Consider the following 19,913-nt stretch of genomic DNA (forward strand, 5'->3'; position numbering starts at 1 on the left):
CCATTAGTTAAACCCGGGCACTGAGTGCCTTTATTAGAAGCGCTGCAGTTTATCGACACGGCTTCTGTAAGCGAAGAGAATACCTGCCCTGCTTAAACACACTTTCTGGTGTGTGGTTACGTGGAAAGGAAATATTTATCAGGATACTTTTGGCAACGCACGCTGTCTCAGCCTGTTATCCCAACCCGCTGGCGTACAGCGACGAGGAAGAACAATAGACTTGACTTCTGCAGAAAGAAGGGCAAAATATGCAGCATTGCCCATGCAGCAGCCTGCCTGAACATCTCCACTGTTATTTACTGCTCAAATAAATTAAATCATTTCAGCACTAATATGACAGGCCAATACAAAAATACACCTCCAAAACACAGGAAATACTGTAGTAGAGAGAAGACAAACATGGCATGATGTGAGCTGTACGCACAAGGTCAACAGTTTGGGCTGGGGTGCTTGTTTGGGTTTTGTCCCACTAAGCATAGGAGCCCCACATCAAAACCCAGCAATCAGAAGCAGGAGCTCCATGCTCTAAGGGGAACCAGCCTGTACAGCTGGGAACTGCTCTTCCCCTATAAAAAAACACCGTGCTGCAACAACTTGGGAGTGAGTCAGAGCAGAAATGTCATTCCACACTGGAACCTCACAGGATCCCATAGCTAAGAAATGAATGAAGTATTGTTAGCAGCATGAAGTCAGGCGTTTTTACACTGCAGTGCTGCTACAAGCTACACTCAAAATCCTGGACCGCTGACAGTCTCCATGCTGTATAAAAAGGGACCTATGTTATTTTGGCTGCTGCCTATCAGCATCTTAGCAAAGAGAAATGCTAAACAGAAGGATTAACAGAAATATGATACCTTAAATCTTGCTAAAGATAAACCTTAAACTGGTGTCTACAATGCTGTGACACGCAGTGTGCTCCAAGAGTGACAGGCAGAGCACAGCAGACTGATTTTACTTTTAAATAATATCTAAATTAGATTAGCTCTTTGTGTAGATCTGCATGAACCAGAGGGGACATTCATCATTGTGCCAAAAAAGTTAAATTCACTGGGGCACACAAAGTGAATGGTTCTAGACCTACGTTTTATCTCTCAGACACATCATCAGGATGCTGTGCCAATATGCATGAAACCAGCTAGGAGCTGCAAGAAAGACAACGGGAGGGGAACTGGATACCAGAAACGGTTTCATTTTCCCGTTGTAGTTTATGAATTGCCTGGGACAGGATCTGTGGTTTCCACATCTTGTAAGCACGGAGCATCCCTTCCAACATGTGAGCTTCTTTTTTAATATTTAAATGGATTAAATATAAGGGAGGGTATTCTCTTCCCTCCCCCTCCAAAACAGACGTAATTGCAGTTCCCCTCCCTCCCCCTGCTGTAATTTAAAACACCGCAATTTTCACTACTGCTTTTTAATATTTTTAAACCCTCATCAGCTACAGCCCTGAGTTCGGGGGCTGATCTTCCCTCCCTCCCGGCTTTGTTTGGCATTTCTTTTGACCCTCGCTAATGGCTTTCTCTCGGAGGGGTGTGCCACGCTTTTCTCCTTAAAATTCCTGCACTGAAAGGCTGCACCGCACCGCACTCCACCAAACGTGCTGATGGCACAAATTACAAGCCCCCAGCCGAACGCTCCAGCCCCCACCATTCGGGCAGATTTATGTGGGCTCTTGCCGACGTTATTACAAGTCAGAGTTTATTGGGAAATTGTTACATTATGCGGAGTGTCTAACAAATTGCTTATGCTGCTATAATTGGATTACAACAGCCGCTTGCTCCCACCGGTAAGATTAGGCAAGTAGCACTCCTGCCGATCTCTGAGCGTTAGCAGTAATTTTATTTGCCTTGCCTCTCTCTTTCCTAACAACATGCCTCTTTCCCTGCCAGCTGTCTGCTGAAAAGGCACAGGCTTGTTCCTTGGCCCTAACAATGCAATTACAGCCCTGCAGATCGCACTGTTTGTGCATTAAGTACAGAGCCAAAACGAGGCGAATTGATCGTTTGACTTTTGGAGGAGCCATGTGATCTCTGCGTGCGGGTGATCCGGCATGCATCAGTGGGCAATGCTGCAGTACATGCCTGATGAGGAGCTTGCTTCGTGCCATTTCCCCTCCCCGTCTGCTCCGAACAGCAAGGACGTTGGAGCCTCCTATTAATCCCGATCAGTCAATAAAGATGGGCTCCTTTTTGTCACCTCTTGCTAGGTTCAACTCAGAACTGATTTTTCCTTCTGAAATGTGACACATGGCCCTACCAATGGCATCCTCGCCGTGGGCTACAAAATGAAATGATTTTTGCAGCATTTCACACCTCCAGTTTTATCACAAGAGTTGGACATATTTTTCAAACTACTTTTTTAACCTCTTGCTTTTGAAAAATACTGAAGACATAGCTAGGAAACGTAATGAATATAGCACTTGTATCCTCTGCCATCTGAGGGCACTGCCACTGCAGATGACTACTTGAGAAGTGATGCTTCTCTTTGTCTTTACCACTGCTTGCCACTTAATCCATCAATGATTTGGTTTCTGAACTGTTCTGTATTTCCATCACAAAACATCCCTGCCTTACTGCTCTCTTTGGCAATCTGAAAGGAGGTTGTAGTGAAGTGGGGGTCAGTCCCTTCTCTTGGGTAAGACAAGAAGGAATGGGCTTCACATTGCACCAGGGGAGTTATCAGCTGGGTATTAGGAGAAACTTCTTCAGTTTAAGAGGGGCCAAGTGCTGGCACAGACTGCGAAGGGAGGTGGTTGAGCCACCATCCTTGGAGGTGTTCAAGAAACATGTAGATGTAGCACTAAGTGACAAGGTCCAGCAGGCAGTACTGCTGGTAGTTAGACAGTCAGACTAGATGATCTTAGAACTCTTTTTCAATCTTAATGATTCTGTGATCCTATCCTCTTACCCTGGCAAACAGTCCCTACAAGCTTTATGTGGCAGGACCTGAATCAAGACCTCAAAACTGCAATTCTTTATGCAGAGTATCAATCACACAGCAAACACCTGGGGTAGAAGGACAGCATATGAGAATACACACAATCAAATTGCAGGGCAATTCTGATTAAGGATGTCAGGTGTTCTGTCATTTTTATAGATTTATATCACATACCCACTACCTGCATACTGGGAGCACTGTAGGACAGCCCTGTTTAGATGGGACCTCAGGAGCTCTCCAGTCCACCCTCCTGCTCAAAGCAGAGCCTGTTGAGAGGGCAGGAGGTGGCTCAGGACTCCATCCAGCCTGCCTTTAAAAACCTTCAGGGAATGGAAGCTGCAAAGCATGCACGGTTCCAGCTGATGTTCATCATCATGAAAATTTTTTTCTTTACAGCAAGTCAAACCTGAGAGGGAGTTTCTAAGATCTGTTTGGGAGCCCTTCAAAGATATGCCAAACTCAGCTGCACTGACCATACAATTCGCTTTCTCAAAATTCCAAACCCGAGGATCTGAAAAATAAAAACATCTCCACTGACTTGGCTGAAATTTGGAAATCATTCTTTATAGCAAGATTTCTCCTATCACACGACCATCCTTACCGTACAGCTCTGAGAGCTGCTCTCTGCATACACTTTGAGACCCTAAGCTATGAAGCGCTTTACCAGAAGCAAGCGTTATAATAGCATTTCTTCAAAGTCTCCTTTCCATTAAAAAAAAAACAACACAAGTGTAATTCTTTTTTAATTTGTGGCTTCATTGACACGCAAAGTCATTTTGGGCGCTAAGAGAAGCAGAAACGACAACCATAGTGTTTGCATAGCTGAAGACTAAAGAAGCCTGTTTACATGTAGTTTAACACTCAAAAGAAACTCTGAACAGCTGAAATGTCTTATAAATAGCTCAGACCCAGAGGAAGTGCAAACGTCTGCATTGTGAATTGTAGATCTTAATTACAGACAATGGCTGGTACAGCAAGTAGCACAGAAAAAAAAAAGTGAAACAGTTGCACTGTTCATGGTTGGCAATAATTCTTCAGGAAAATATTTACTATCAATCAGTTATGAGAAAAGGGACTCTGTGCTCATAAAACAGCACGTTGCTTCTCATACCAGGACCATTTTGCTTCAGCATAATCTGAATTTAAACAGCTTGTTTCCTGCGGATATAATTTTGGAAATAAATAAAACAAGTCTATCAAAATCTGGAGAATGTGTACGGTGGGGTAGGGTGGGGGAGCAGGATATCACATTTCTGTCTCAGCCATTTGCAATGAGGTTATTAGGCTGAGGGAAAGCTAAAGCACAAAGATCGTCTTGAACTAAAATAAATAAATAATCGGAAAGAAAGCCACAATTAAGATAAAAGTAGCCACACTGCTCTGAAAAGAAGATCATCATGATGTCAACATTCTAAGACAAACCTCTAATTCTGCATACTGCTCGAGTTGTCTAAACACTCAGAATCCAGCACTGAACTTCACGTTTCATAGCACCTTTTGAACACAAACCAGCCCTCAGCCATGTCCTTACAACACCGGCCATTCACAACACCCTGTTTTACAGGGAGAACACAAAGAACAGAAGAGCGAAATGGCATAAATGGCATGCCTGGACCTCTCCTGGCCCACAGAGGCCGAGTGGGCATTTGTATGCAATGGCCTCAGAAGCTGTTGGTCCAGTTGTGTCCCCAGAATACAAAAGGGAACACTGCTAGCAAAGGTTTTGGAGCTGGAAGCATAACAGCTGACAGCCCCTCTGCATCACTGCTCAGAAGTGTAATGCAAAAATAAAATCAGGGTATGAAGGAACATACTTTCTCATTAAACCAGTTGAAGGAGTATCAGGAAAGAGTCTGTCAAGTAATATTCATTCAGGATTACATTGCTCTCCTATCAAGTCAAGGACTGGGAAGGTTTCGGAAGCGCTGGAAAACTGTAGGTTATCTGAAGATATACCGACTCAGCAGTGTCTCACAGCACAACTCCAAGCTGGATGTGCTGCTCATGTAAAGTAAATGCAGCGACACTCTCAGGAAAGAGGAGCCATCAATCTGTGACATAAAGGGAGTTGAGAGTCCAAGAGGGACACTCTTCAGATCAATTTGTCCTACTGCCAACTGGAACATCCAGCCTGGAACCCTAAATGTTTGTTTGTTAAAGTGTACTCGTGGTTTCTCCGCTGAATTTCATACAAAAATTCTGAGCTCAGTGTTATGATTGTGCAGACTATTCTTACCCAAAAAATTCTGAAGTAGTGATGCAGAAAGAACTCACAAAGAAAATCTGATTCCAATTAGCAGCTCCTTCCACCACTCCTTCTCTGCTTTACTGGAATCATCCTTGAATGTAAGAGCGCAGCTACAGCTAAATAATACTATGCATCTTTGCAAGCATACGTCCCTGGAAGACACAACATGCCTGGCTTACTGGCACCTTAAGAGGCAGGACCAGGGATCATACATGAGTAGCAAGGAGTTCTCAGCTGCACTTTGCATTTTCCCATTTTGCTCACCTCTGGTAATAACAGAGACCGGAAACCTGTCCCAGCTGCTGCCCAGATCAGAGCTAAGCATACGCAGGGATGCTGTATGACATTTAAAAGGTTCCTCTGTGCCATCTGTGGCTGCTTGGCCATAGGTTGCCTGGCCCTGGCACACACAGAGAAGAATTTAACGTGCAGAATGCAACTGAAAAAACTTCCCTATGTAGCAGATGCGGACAAACTTGATCTGACTGCACGAGTTAATAAAAAACCCCAATCTAATGAATACAGGAAATGGGTATTGACTGCACAACTCCATCAGATCAGTTCCTTCTCCTGCTGGGAAGTAAAATAGCACTTTGAATCAGGAAAATATTTCCATGATCCAGGGAAGTGTACAAACCAACAGACTCCAAGTGAACAGCAAAAGTCAAACCTAGCACAGCCCACATTATCAAAGGGTGAAACAGCAAGACCTCTATTCGAAAATTGGAATGTATAAAACCCATCTAAGCAAAGATTCAGCCAAGGAGACTGAAGACGAGCAGAGCCTCCCTCACTGCAGGGCAAAATATGAAGGTCATCACACAAAGCAAGTGGTCCAGGATACAGGACAGGAGAAAAACTTGTCTGCACACCCAGGTGCACCACAAGAGTCCCAGGGACAGACCAGATGCCAGGGGATTTTTAACTGAGGATGCGGCACACACCAAAACCATTATCTGACCTGGAGATACTGGCTAACAAAACATGGTACAAACAATGGGAACAGATGCTCAGTTGGCCAATTTTCAATAACCCTCATTACAACCAAACGCCCTGCCCTTGCAGCTCAGCTTCAGGTTATATTTCTACCTTATTTAAGCACCTCGCACCAATTTCTGAGAAAGTCATCCAATTGTGGTTGCACACCAGTACCACCGTAACAAGAAATCCTCTTGCAAATATTTTGTGGTTTCCAAAGGGATAATCAATCAGGAGGATTTCTGTGTGCGAGCAGCATCTATAAAAACACAATTAGAAATTACATTTGCCTTTTAAAGACATTAGGTTAAATATATATATCACACTTGTTGATCACTCAAAGGCAATGGCAACAACATGCCCAAAGATTAACAGAAGAACTCCTGGTGACATCTGTGCACCTAAATATATAATTATTAATTTACGATCCCTCCTATTCAGTCTAGACATGCACATTTTGAACAGTTTTTTCCTGTCAAGGCAGATACTGCACTGCAGAATCAGAAAAGATAATCATCATTTCCAAAGGAACACTTTTTGTCCTTCACTGCCACTTTTAAAGTGGCAAGCAAGCAAAAAAACTTCCAGTACTTTCAGAAAAGTGCTGCAGACAAAGCAACCTGCATTTATGCTTTCCAGTATTCACCCACTTGACAAAAGATTTTAATGTTCAAAGTCTCAAGACATCAATCACAGAGGATAAAACTCGCCATGTGCATGAGGCTAGGAGAAGGCCTCTGAACTCCTTAAATCCCATTTAAGCCCTTCACCGAGGGAACATTTAACAGTTGTGCCATTTGCCTATGCCATCACAGAGCCATCTGTATCTAGCTAACTGGAGTTTAAATGCTTCAACACTTCTGGAATTTGAAAGATAAGCTTTCTTAGAACCTATTTCACTTTGTTTTGCAGCTGGGAAGGTGGGGAAAGGGGTACAACAGCCAGACAATCTAGTTCAAGGGGAAATATATCCCCATAAAAGTCCTTATTTTATATATAGTATATAGTCATACAGTGTATGGAGACACAATACTTAAAAACATACAACTTTCCATCTCCAGAGTGACAGTTCAGATTTATCTTCAATAATGTGAAACAAGACTTGCCGTTCTACTTCCAAACCTGCCTATTTCTCTTACCCCACTGAATAGGCTGCTTCAGGATAGTCTATTATTTGGGGTACTGAGAAGTTAAAGGTATGTCATCTCAGCTAAAAGAGGCATCACTTAAGTTAGCAGTAATTCCTGCATATCCTTGCTCCTTAGTAAGAAGATCAGGTTAAACAAGATGATGCACAGTACATGGCACTGAGTGGGTTTACTCCTAGCTAGCTCGCCATGAGCTGCTTCGTTGGCATCGGAATAGTGTAGTGCTGTATGCTGATATAACTCAGTAAGAGCTGCTTCAAGAGTTTCACTTTGTATCATGAAGGGCCAGAAGAAGCAACATGCAACACCAACTGTCTTAAGCTAGGAAAGTAGGTTTCAGAATTCAATATTCTCACCTTGCACCAGGATTGGTAGCTTCTTTCTGAAGTTGCTTCCCCACTGTAAGGCAACCTTGCATGGCAAGAGCAGTTTACAAGCTGTAAGCTACCTGAATGCACCATGGCAAACTTTTATGGTGGCCAATTAAAAAAAAAAAAACAGATAATAAAAGTAATGGGACATTCAAATTTCACTAGAAAAATTCCAAAGCAAAGATTTAGCTGGGAGATAAACTTAAAGGTCAGTACAAAAGCAGGCCTCAAAGAGACAAGGCACTGTTAAAGTATGGGGAAAAAGGGAACTTCAAGAAAAATAAGGAATTTAAAACAATGAAAGAGAAAACAGGCTTTTGAGTGGCCAGGTCGTGGTGACAGAGAGCAACAAAATGCCAGCTGGTTTCAGTAACAGATGGCTGCATGCACTGATCTGTCCTGCATGCCCATTCTAACCTTCCTCACAGTGGAAACACGAAGCTCATACAAGGCTAAGCACATCCTTCGCACAGCCTTTTTATACTTATTGCGTCATGGTTCAAATGTTTTCCATTCACAAACAACTCTGCACGTATCTTATTTTACTCCAGTTATGCTGAATTTTAAGATAAGGGGGTGGCTAATGGCACCTCCTCTGTCCCAATCACTCCTAGTACAATTTTCAAGGAATGTATTTTCTCTGATGCACTAATATATCTACTTGCTTACCACTCTGACTGTATTTCCCTTCCTCCTCTAAATAGAGCATTCCTTCAATTTTAGTTAAAGGGCCTTTATTAACAACTCTTTCTGCACATTCCTTCTGGCAGCTAAGACACAAAGAGTTCTCATGCTTCATATATTTTATCCATATAGATCAGCATCTATCCGGACATGTTTATCATTTCAAAGTTGCCACAGCCAGTCCTGTGGCAAGAACAGGTCATCCCACTGTAAAAGCCAACTACTTGAGTAGCAGAACAAACTCTTCTATCCTAATTGATTCAGGACTCGAGTAATCACTTCCAACAGAGGAAAACAGCACATCTCAAACTCTACACCAAAGGACAGAAAAACCTACCCCAAATAGTTACTTTCTATTTAAATACTTTGCCTAACTGTCATGTTTAACAAGAATTTTGCTTTGATTAACAGTGAGTAGCATGCTAAAAAACCTCTTCAAACCAAAGCCATTCTGTTACTTACTTTGGCCACACAATTTTCAGTCTTCATAGCCGTGCTTCCTAGACATACTGTTTCCTGGTTTAAGCACAGTCTGGCACAGCTGTTGTAGGTCTGCAGAAAGATTAAAATGGTTATGAATAGCAGAAGACAATTTTCTTTCAGGCACCATATTTTTGGCACCAGAACCCACAACACTACTACATTTCCTTTTTCCTATGCTGTAATAATTTCAAGCCAAAATAAACTAGTTTGCAGCAAAAACCTATGTTGAGGGCATGCATGTTCTCTGAGAAGCTGTGCAGTTTTGTAGTTCTGAGATACACAGATTGAAGGGATTTTTTTAGTGTCTCTGAAATTAAACTCTGGATGACGTGACTCTTCAAACTGTCTAAAGAACTCGGGAGTTTCTAATGGAGATTTTCAACACCTTGTTAATGACTACTTGGATGAAGCTCACATTTGCTAGAAGGAAGACAGTAGCACCTAAAAGTCCCAGTACTTGATTAAAACCACAGTGTGCTATGCCTGGTGCTAACAGAAGACTATTCCCTGCCCCCAAAGAACCCACAATTTATGCGCTGACCAAGAGGCACCAGAAAAAAATAGCGTGGCAGTCAGCAGACTATCATCTGCTTAACTAGTACAGTATCTGGGGAACACTACAGAGCAGGACTGGTCTGTCATTGCTTACAGAAGACTGCAACTCCTGCCTGCATCCAGAAGGAGAAACAGAAATTTCCAGTCCCAAATCCTTTCCAGCACCATGCAGCCAAGCAGAGTGCATCCTTCAGCATCTTCCATCTTTCAGCAGGGAGGTTTGCATTCAAACCAGGATTAGGCTGCGAGCAAACAGAAGGCTGAGGGACTCAACTCTGCCTCCTGCAAATATTTGCCAACGTCATAAAACTATCACTCTGGTATGCACAGCACTTTTTCCTCAGAAGAAGGATCAGAATGGCATAAACTATAATAAATTGTGGCTTAGATGCAGCGGCTCAAGTGGTGGACAGAAAAGTTGACACCATCTGCTCTGTGCCGACATTCAGACAACACCACACAGACTTCATTTTATAAGCATCACATCAGTTACATTCCACCAGGCTCTGAAGGTGGAAAACCGTGAAAAGTTGGTAATATTCTTTGTTCATTATAGACATTTGAGTAATTTAACCCACTTATTGTAAATCTGTGATCTCCCTCGTTTGCATTTGCATTCCCAGCATTCCAGTAGCAGCATTTCTACCCAATGTACCTTGTACATAACAGCAATTTTGATGAGAGGCTCAAAGAAAGCTAACACCAACTGCACTTTGCAGATGAATAGCTCAGTCACACAAGCATTTACTGAAAGAAACATGGGAGCCTGTGGCTTCCTGAACTCAACCATGAACCAACTTGCATCTTTTTAGTCTTTTTCCTCCCAGAACAGGTATCAAAAGGCTTGGTAACAAGCCAGCTTTTTAAAAGGCAAGCTTACAGAAGGCTTTCTCTCACATACACAAATAGAGTGGATAATCCAATACAGTATGTAAAATAATAAGGGCCAAAAAACAAGAGCTTTTCGAGAAGGAAGCTTATTACATCACTGTTCAAAAGTAGGATGCACATCAGAATATAGATACAAATACTTATTCCATTATATCACTTAATTTTTATTACATTTACCCTCATAATAATACACCTTAATGTGAAGAGCACCAGGACAATTTCCAACATAACTTGCTCATCAAACCCCACAGGATCTGGTGACACTTGATGGAACTAATAGAGCATTTAAAAATAACAACAAAAAGGAATAAAAGGACTCACTTCATTAGACCTGATAGCAACCTTTTGGTATCTAAAGGGGGTGAAGGGGGTAGGAAAGCAGGATTTGCTATGACAGGACTAGGGGAAATGGTATCAAACTAAAAGAGGGTAGATTTTGACTGGATCTAAGGAAGAAGCAATTTACAATAAGAGCTGTAAGGCATTGGCACATGCTGTCCAGGGAGGTGGTGGCTGCCCCAGCCCTGGAAACACCCAAGGTCAGGCTAGAGTGGCTCTGAGCACCTGACGGAGCTGTAGGTGTCCCTGTTCAGTGCAGGGGAGTTGGATCAGATGGCTCGGAAGGGTCCCTTCCAACTCAAATGACCCTATGATTCTGTGATTACATAAATAGAGATCTCCTGCAGCTTGCTACCACTGGATGCCATGGAGAGAAACATCAGCAAGTGAAAATAGGAATTAAAATGAACTCAGGGAGAACATGTCTACAGCGTACGGGTCAGGATATCCCCGGGACATCCCTAGTGCTGTTTGCTGTCATTCCACACCATCTTCCCCTGGGCATTCCTGTGTTCATACCTCTGCCTCTGCACCACAAGCCAACAAGACTTAAATCCCTCTCAAGCTTTTCAGCCACAGAAATGAGACAAGAACATACTTTTATTGTGAAGAGTTAGACTTTGTATGGTAACTTTGTTATGTAAAGATCTATGTAAGCATCAAATTGCCAGATAACCATTTAGTCCTTCAGCAGTTCTTTGTTTCTCAATTAAAGGAAAACTAAGAGGAGTCAAACCCATCAGGATGCAGAACTGAGATTCAAACACACAAACAGTGACTGGCAGTTCAATGCCTGTTACTATGTTTTCACATTTATAAAGTTCTCCTGGTCTTTTTCTCATATTCTCATAGAAGAATTCATTACTAGCTGTGTGATGAATAAAGATGCTAAAGATGCATATGCAAGACCTACAACGTGGTCAAATAACCTCAAGAAAAAATATAGAAGAACATCCCTGGAGGCATCCAAGGCCAGGCTGGATGTGGATCTTGGCAGCCTTGTCTCGTGGCTGGCAACACTGCACACAGGAGTGGGTCTGAAACCAGATGATCATTGTTTTTTTTCAACCCAGGCCATTCTATAATCTGATCTAGTTCTGCCCTAGCATCCAGGAAAAAAAAACCACAAAACCTCATGTCACTCCAATGCGTCTCGAAGGAAACGTTTTGATAATGTCGAGAAGATACAGCATTTGGCTCATGAAGAGCAGTCATGAGGAGTTAGAAGAGTACAGTGCGGAGGTATGGCTCTACTGATGTCTCCTACTGTTTCTCTGCAGGCAACAGATACCAGCTGCTGTGAGACACAAGATCACTAAAGATGTGGTTTCATCTGGCATTGTCATGCTGTGTTTGCACACCAACAGTTTCTAGTGAGCAGGCTGAATGGAAAACAGAACAATTGTCACATCAGCGGAAAATAACGCAGAGCCCTACATCCAGGTGAAACAGTTTGTGGTGCCTCATAATACACTGCAACATATCAGAGCACTCCTTTCATTCCCTCATATGGCTGTAGGAACACCGACTACTCTGGAAGAAAAATGAGAACATCAAACCCAGAACCAACCCTCAGAAAGCAAATTTCTCAGCTCATCTTTAAAGCTCAACCCTTTTATGCATCTCATCTAATCTGCACCAAAACTGTTCAGGTTTCTCCTCACCTTTCATCAAGATAAGAGGTTTCCTTGCCAAGGAAAGCTGTCTGAAATGGCAGCCTGGTTCAACGCCACAGGCGGATAGCTTTGCGTTGGAGTGCTTTAATATGTTTTTATATTGCATATAAAGCATGCAAACATAAACCAGTTTGTTGAAAACTACCTTCTTAGTGGAAGCCGGCTGTAATTCTGAACAAGTTTTCAATTTTCACACTGCTGCTAGGGTAAAACATTTTAAAGAGTTTAATTTTTACAGAGGCTTCAATGACACAAGATTATCTAACAAAGTAATGGTTAATCAATAGAGGGTTTAGTTGTCAGGTGAAACATATAACACACTAAAAGGGATTGATTGCAAGACTCCTCCTTATTTACTAGGAGGTATATATTTAAAATGACACAAACTTGTTACCAAGCCGCATTCCTTTAACCTTGCAAAAGCCGTTTGAGAATGGTGTTAAGCAGCCCTACAGCAAAACAAGCTCTAATGAGAAAAAAACCCTAGGAATATATGGTGGCACCAAATCATGTCAGAAGCAGGGGACCACAAAGCTGTATCCACTCTCAGCCAAGGGCTCAAAACGCCACAGAGACACGAGGCTATAGTTCACTAAAGATAGAGCCGGATCTGATCTCATTCCATAAGTGTCTTTGGTTACATTTTTCTTTTTAAAGAAAGTATGGTGCTGCTCTTTGACACAAACATGCAGCCATCCCTCCGTGTGTCGGTGTGGCTCGGGATGAAGGCGGAATGCCAACCTGACGGCTGGAACCCCAGGCTGAGCTGCGAGCGTGCGGCTCGTCTCAACCCCATCTCCCCAGCCATTTATTCAGAGAATCCCCAATCCCTGAACAAAACTCCACTTTTTAATAGAAGCTGCAGCCCAGGAGCTCAATAAGATTTCCCCCCCGCAATAGTTAATAATTACATGATTTATCAGAGAAAGATAACACTAATAAAAACGCGGCAAAACGACAAAACCCATACCCTCCCTTCAAGTCATTTTCAGGGAAAAGATTATTAAACTGTTCTTTTTGAACAAGGGCTTTTGTGGCTGAGCACAAATTGCCAAACGGTTAGAAAAAAAGTTATTAGACTCCGAAGAATTCAGCAGAAGTGGGAAGTTATATAAACAAATCACTCCAGCAGATTTGGAAAGATCGCTTTCATCTCACTTAGAGCCTTAGGAGACTTGCATTAATTACCCTTTAAAGGTCTTTCACATGGACTATTTAAAATAAATGCAATTTATTTATTTATTTCAAATGAGGTGCTTCTTGCGAAGGAATTAAGTAATCTCAACAAATTTAAAAACGTTTTTATAAACAGGTAATTAAAAAGAAGACTGGAATTAAGGCAAGCTGTAACGCATTACCCGCCATTTACCTCCATTATTATCCGAAGCCTAAATGTTTGTTGCCCGTGGCCCAGCCCGTGGGAAGGACAGCCTCCACGGAAAGCCACGAGCCGAAATAAAGACCAGCCAAACAAAAAAAGCCAGATCATTCACAGCGTTTTCCCCAAAGCACGGTTTGTCATATTGCAATTACACCTTGCCTACCGCGAAAGGCTGAGTCCTTAATATTGCCACTAGAGGGAAGAAGTGTCTCAACACATGGCGATGGTAGTTGGGGAGTGGGGCTGTTTTGAGCAATTACCATAACAAAGCTCCCTTGGCTGTGTTGTACCTTCTAATTACTCAGTACAATTAAAATGACTTACCTAAAACAAACAGCAAAAAGAGAGGCCCCTAAAACAAAAAAACCTCACCACAATACAAACAAAAAGCCTCACTGCGATCTGCCTGTTATCTGAAATTACATTAAAGCTGAAGATCTTTCTTTCCTCATCCATCAATGCACAGGGGCAAAGGAGAAAGAAAAAAAAAAAAGTAATGTCACAATGCCCAAACACCACAGGGTCTGTTCAGCCAAGTAAAAGCATTAAAACCAACAAAAACAAAGAGCAAAGAGAACTAGATCTCCTGTTAAAAGAAAGAACAAAAAAAAAAGAGAAAAAAAAAAAGGAAATGTCGTGGTATTTAGCCATCTGGTAGCTGCCTGAAAACAAATTGTCCTCAAAAGAGCAGAAATACAGTATGTCTTCTCTCAGTTCACTGGCTTATGAATCAAGATGAGTTGTTTTTTTCTTTTCCTTTAATTCAGGCACAGCAGTGTTAGACTTTGTGCTGCCGCTCAGCCCTCTCTTGTCCCGCCGTGCAAAAATGGCCATCCCCATCAGAACCGCTTTCTGCAACGTGGACGCAGCATTTGCAGTCTTTCAGGATCCATCTCGTTGGGCCCATTGTTCCAAATCCCCCCAGATTTTTCTTTTCCTGACAGCTACTCGATGATTTTTTCTACCCTTAAATCTTTCATTTTATAAGGCGCGTCATTAAGGGAAGATGGCAGCCAAGCCATTTTTCTTCCCATTGACAATTTGTGACATTTCTCCAGCAGCGTGCAAGGTGTTGAAAACCTGGCAGCTGTTACCTCCCGGGATGAAGCTCCTTTTTTATCCTCCCTTGACAGTTTAACTCAATGGGTCAGCACCTTTAAAGACTGCAAAGTACCACTGAAGTGGATGGAGGCTTGAATTACTGCTCCCTCCCTAATCAATGTAAACCCTCGCTGCAGGTGAAACTCTTCATCTATAGAGGTGCACGGGGGAGGAAAATGTAATGCCCTGAGCCAGATGGTTCTCATCTTGTTTTTTAAAGAAGAAAGGAACAAGCTAACAAGGGGACAGCTACTTTGTTAGCTTCTTGGCCTCTCTCATGGCTTTGGATCCCCAGGGTTCCAGCCACACAAGAGAAAGAATACAGAAAAACATAAACACTTAAACATAACTAAGGGGCTGGCAACACGCTGCTTTCAAAGACTTGAGAGTCCTGTTCAGCGCTTTATTTATCACTGCCCACGTTCTTTGGATGGTAAGTGGACATGGACACAAAGGACAGGGGGAGTAGACAACACTCGCAATTTACTCAATTACACAGGAATGCAGAAATGCAGCGGGGTGACAGAATCCTATTAGCACTACTGCTGAAAGAGCCCAGTGGCCTTTCTGCCACGAGGCAGCATTCCCACTGTAACTCCAGCTCCAGTACGGCCCAGGTTGGCTCAGTTGTTACCGTGCCTGGAGTGCTGCAGAGAGAAGGAAGATCTTTAAAATAAATAATAAATAGAGTAAGTACAGGATGCGCTTCTAGTGAATTCAGAAGGTTTTTTCAACCAGCACCTCCCCGTTTGCAAGCACTAACAGGGTAAAAGCTGAGGTGTGCAGGACAATGTTACTGACCTGGTTCGACCTGCCCATTGCCAGAAGGTGAATTAGAAGGGCAGTGCCTTCCCCAAGGGCTGGAGGTAGCTGGAGGAGCCTTGCTCCTTCCCACCATGTGGCTGCTCCCATTGCAGGGTCAGAAGAAACACTCCTGGAGAGCACTGCTGAGCAGAGCCCTATGGGCAGGACGAGGCCAACAGGAAGGGCTGGCTGCTGCTGCTGCTTTTTGTCTTTCCTTTGCTCTGCCTTCTTTAGCTGCTTTCTGCTTCTTACAGTTTGCTCATGTACTGACTTTAAGCCCTTTAAGAGCGGAATGTGTCTACTTGAACACCAAAACAGCGCCTAGAGCATGTTTTAGGTGCTACATGTAATTTTACAAAACGATCTCAAATCCATAGGAGTGAATTGAGGCAACGTTCTGTGCCAAAATGCTAACAGGAAAAAAAATCCTGAAAATGCAGAGGGGCTTGCCTGAATGGGGAGCAGGCTGGGATTTTTCCTCGGTCTTCCATCTGGAGGCTTGATGAGAGACAGCAGAGAGCCAGGTGAGCTTTGCAGGAGGGTTACAGGAGGGAGGCCGCAGCAAGCTGCTGGCATTTCCCCCCACAGCACCCCGACACGGCCCCCCAGGAGCACAGCGCAAGGCACTTTGCCATCACCTCGCTGAAGGGGAGGGAGAGCAGGGCTCTAAGCAAGCCGCATTGTGCCCGTCTTCTTTAAAAACCAGAGGGGTAATCAAGTTCAGGGCAGCCCTGGACAGCTGCCCTGTGACCTATTCATGTTGACCCCCGCTATTCATCACTTTCCTTAGGACTGTGAGGGCAAGCTCCCGGGGAGTGACCACCACAATAGACAGATAGGAGCCAACAATAATACGGTTCCCGCAAAAAAAAACAGATGGCACCGCAATAAATTTACAAATCTGCATTCATGGCTCTGTTAAAAACACCCAGAAGCTAAAAGGCTGGAGGGGCCCCCAGAGAGCTTCCCCTGCCCGGTTTCTAAAGGCCGGCTCTCTCCCCAAGACTATTGAGCTCGTGTTCTTCATAAATGAAGAATGGAGACGTAGCCCTTAAAATAACAAATGCCTGACCTAATCAATCTAGCGTTTGGGGCTAACACTAAATGATAGGCACTGAAAACTAATTATGTTTTTTGGCAAGGAAGTTGAATTAAAATGGAAACACACAGGTTAAAAAGGCACTGAAGCATTTGCGAGTCCCTTTGAAAGGGCAGCACGCACACACACACGCTCACACGCAGGGCTTCAAACAGGAACCTGATTCAATAACTCATGCATTTATTTTTAAAATGAATCAGATTAGTCCCATGTGTGACCTGCCGGTCCATCTGTATGAGCTGGACTTAATGGGCACTCTTCTCACGCTTACTTCAGTTTGAAGTATGAGAGAGATAAATTTAGTTTAATTTTCAACAGATCAAGCTATCCATTTTCCAAATGGACCATCTGGATCAGCCTATTAAAATTAATTTATAACTTTGCAGTGTGAAAATTCGTTTGTTAGCTTAAATAAAGTTGCCAGAAACTTTTGCCACTCATCGTTGTTTGTTTCTGAAGTTTTCATCCTACGATTGTCAGTTTACCTCTTCCAAATGTAATTCTGTCAGATCACAGACTCAACAAGAACTGAGCATTCGCATCCATCATTCAAAACCTGCTTCAGCTTAGATCTTTTTCCTGTTCCAGCTAACAGAGTCAAGTTCATTGCCTGCTCCTGCTTCTGTTCCTGGTGCTGATCTCCATGTCCCCTGTGCCCTGCAGACCCTCCTGACAAGCCATGGCCCCCACCTACACAGCTCCACATGTTGGCACTTCTGAAGGCAACCATATACAGCAACCAGCTGAGTCAACAGAAGGGTTCCATATCTTGTAGTAAGAAGTCCACAGCACTGAGATACGGGGGGTCTTCAGCCCCTGTGCACAACTTCAAGTGCATAAACAACCACCTTTTTTTTTTACCTCCACCCCCTGGTATGTCTGTTCCACAAACACTCCTGAGGATGCGTTTATGGCCAAGGCTGCATACCAGCACAGCAACCAAGAAACAGCACTGCACCTCTACTTACATACATCAGCAGCTGAACATACCAACACGCCGTACTACCCCTGAAGTGGTCTGATGCATCTTATTCACTTTCTCCAACAAATCAGTAAGGACAAAACACACAGACGCTTTCAATACAAAGACCATGAAAGTAAACAGATCTCCCTCCCTCTCATCACACACACACATTTGTTGCTTCTGTGCAGGAGGTCCATGTTTCTCAATAATGAAATTTCAACAGTGGTGTCCAAAGGGAAGGACAGAAAATATGAAGCTGTATGCTCAATATTCACATGTTAGCATCTTTCCACTAAGGTACTAGGTACTGAATTCAGCACTTTTTGTGTGTTACTGCTTTGACAGCATTTGCAGGAGAGATCTTTTCGGTATTACAAAATATGCACAGATGTAAGGCAGGTTAATCTCTTCCTCGAGGATATGCAGATCTTTACTCATTGATTAAGACAGAAAAAAGCACAAGGTTGCATTTGTTTCTGATTTCCCCATTTAGAGATGGAAAATTCCCAACTGCTTCTTGTCCATCATTAATAGAGAAAAGGTGCAATTTGAGCTTCCAAAGTGCTTTGACAGTTCTATTTATGCTTACATAAAGAACCAAAATTCCTTCTATCACAGGCGCAAGACTGAGGCAACCAACTCTGATGATCGAGACGAGGGGGCATTTGCTTTCAGACTACGGTTTTAACTTGTCCGCAGGCAAGCAGAAGTGCTCAATGCATAAGGGGCCACATAGCAAGCAGAAGACACAAGGATTTTGTCCTGCATCTGCCCTGCTAAAGACTGGGTACAAAGACAAAGGCTACGAAGGCTCAACAGTACATGAAATGCAGCTGATCTCCGTGTTTTGGACTATGTCTTTTGTTGACGAACTGCTAAGAAATTTGCTTTATTATAGACAAATGGCAAAGATATTAAGTTCTATCATCCCACTCTTCCTTCTAGCAATTAGAAATATATATGAATGTATAAGAAAATAAATTAGTCATTTTTCAGGTTATTAACCTGGACTTCACCTCCAAGAAAATTCACCTTCAAGGATTAATGGAAAACCTAATTGTTCTGGAAAGCTTTGACTTTCTTGAACGCATGACCTGAAACAAGACAAAATACACTACAAACAAGGCAGGAACAAGAACAGAAGAAAGGCTGAGGAAAACTGCATGAACACCAACTGGAGAAAGGTAAAACTAGAGAGTTCCAGCTGACTACATTATGCAGAAGTCAAGATTTCCTTAAAAAGACTCATCAGACTCTCCTGAAAGCTAAATCCACGTGGCTGATTTTCCTGGGTATGCTGTGACTCACTCAGACCCCAAAGGAGAAAAGAAAGGATTTCCACAAGCATAATTCAGACTTCAGCTTCCAAAACCATTTAAGGATTCAAATAGCTAGAAAGTTTTATTGCATTTTTAAAGAGACTGATCACATACCTGTCTAAGTGAATTCTTCTCAGGAATGATCTTCCTAGGGGGCTCATCATTATTACAGTCTTCTCTCTCAGAGGAGTTCTGCGAAAGAAAGTAAGCTTTAATTCAGTTCTTATCCCTAATATTACTCTGCGAGGAGAAAAGAAACAGAATATTTGTGCTACACAGGCTATAGTATTTTGCGTATACACATACAGGTGGCTAACGTACTTCTAAGCCAAACAGCTTGTTATGGCAGAAAAAGAATCTCTCCTCCTCAACACAGCAACGCACCATTGTGCAGGTACCTATGGAAGAAGCCTGTGCTTTGGGGATTTGTTCTGAAATTACCTATAACTGCCTCTCTGACAAGCTGGAATAACGGCTGGATGAGCATGGTAGCACCAGTGCTCCTAGACACCCCAGTATGCCCATTGAGAACAGTGGAACCTGATGAAAACATGACTGTTAAAGCGTAGGCAGCATAAGGTAGCATGGCTACGTTTCTCCCTCCTGCCCCTGACTCTACCTGCATACACGTACCATTTCTAGGAAGTCTGAGGCTGCAAAACGTAAGCTACCAGATCCAGAGAAGAGATCAATAAAGCAAGGGAAGGGGACAGGAAAGAAGAAACATGAGGGCTCTTGCAGCATGAATAAGAAAGCACAACAGGAGACTTATTTTGTATTAACCTCACAATTAAAGCCAATTACTACATGCTTTAGAGTAAAGATGGGCTAAAGTTTCTCTCAGGATAGGCACGAACTTTAGCGAGCAGTTGGTTAAAACTGCTGTGGGGTACGTGGGGGAAACCTGTCCTTGCACAGCAGCGTTCCTGTGCATG

General features: G+C 42.9%; 1 protein-coding gene across 8 annotated transcripts in view; it reads right to left on the reverse strand.

Annotated features, from left to right (window-relative positions):
- Positions 1-19,913, reverse strand: part of BTRC (beta-transducin repeat containing E3 ubiquitin protein ligase) — a 109,432-nt gene that overhangs the window by 46,798 nt on the left and 42,721 nt on the right. For 5 of the 8 annotated variants that reach the window (XM_072339775.1, XM_072339777.1, XM_072339774.1 and 2 more), the window contains 2 exons: positions 19,093-19,170; positions 8,829-8,918 (listed from right to left, as the gene is read on the reverse strand). In XM_072339775.1, the coding sequence (XP_072195876.1) occupies positions 8,829-8,918; positions 19,093-19,170 (168 nt within the window). The remainder of the gene's footprint in view (positions 1-8,828; positions 8,919-19,092; positions 19,171-19,913) is intronic. The other 3 variants (XM_072339776.1, XM_072339778.1, XM_072339781.1) reach the window with 1 other exon arrangement.

Source organism: Excalfactoria chinensis, chromosome 6, assembly GCF_039878825.1.
Source record: "Excalfactoria chinensis isolate bCotChi1 chromosome 6, bCotChi1.hap2, whole genome shotgun sequence".
NCBI classification, from domain to species: Eukaryota; Metazoa; Chordata; class Aves; order Galliformes; family Phasianidae; genus Excalfactoria; species Excalfactoria chinensis.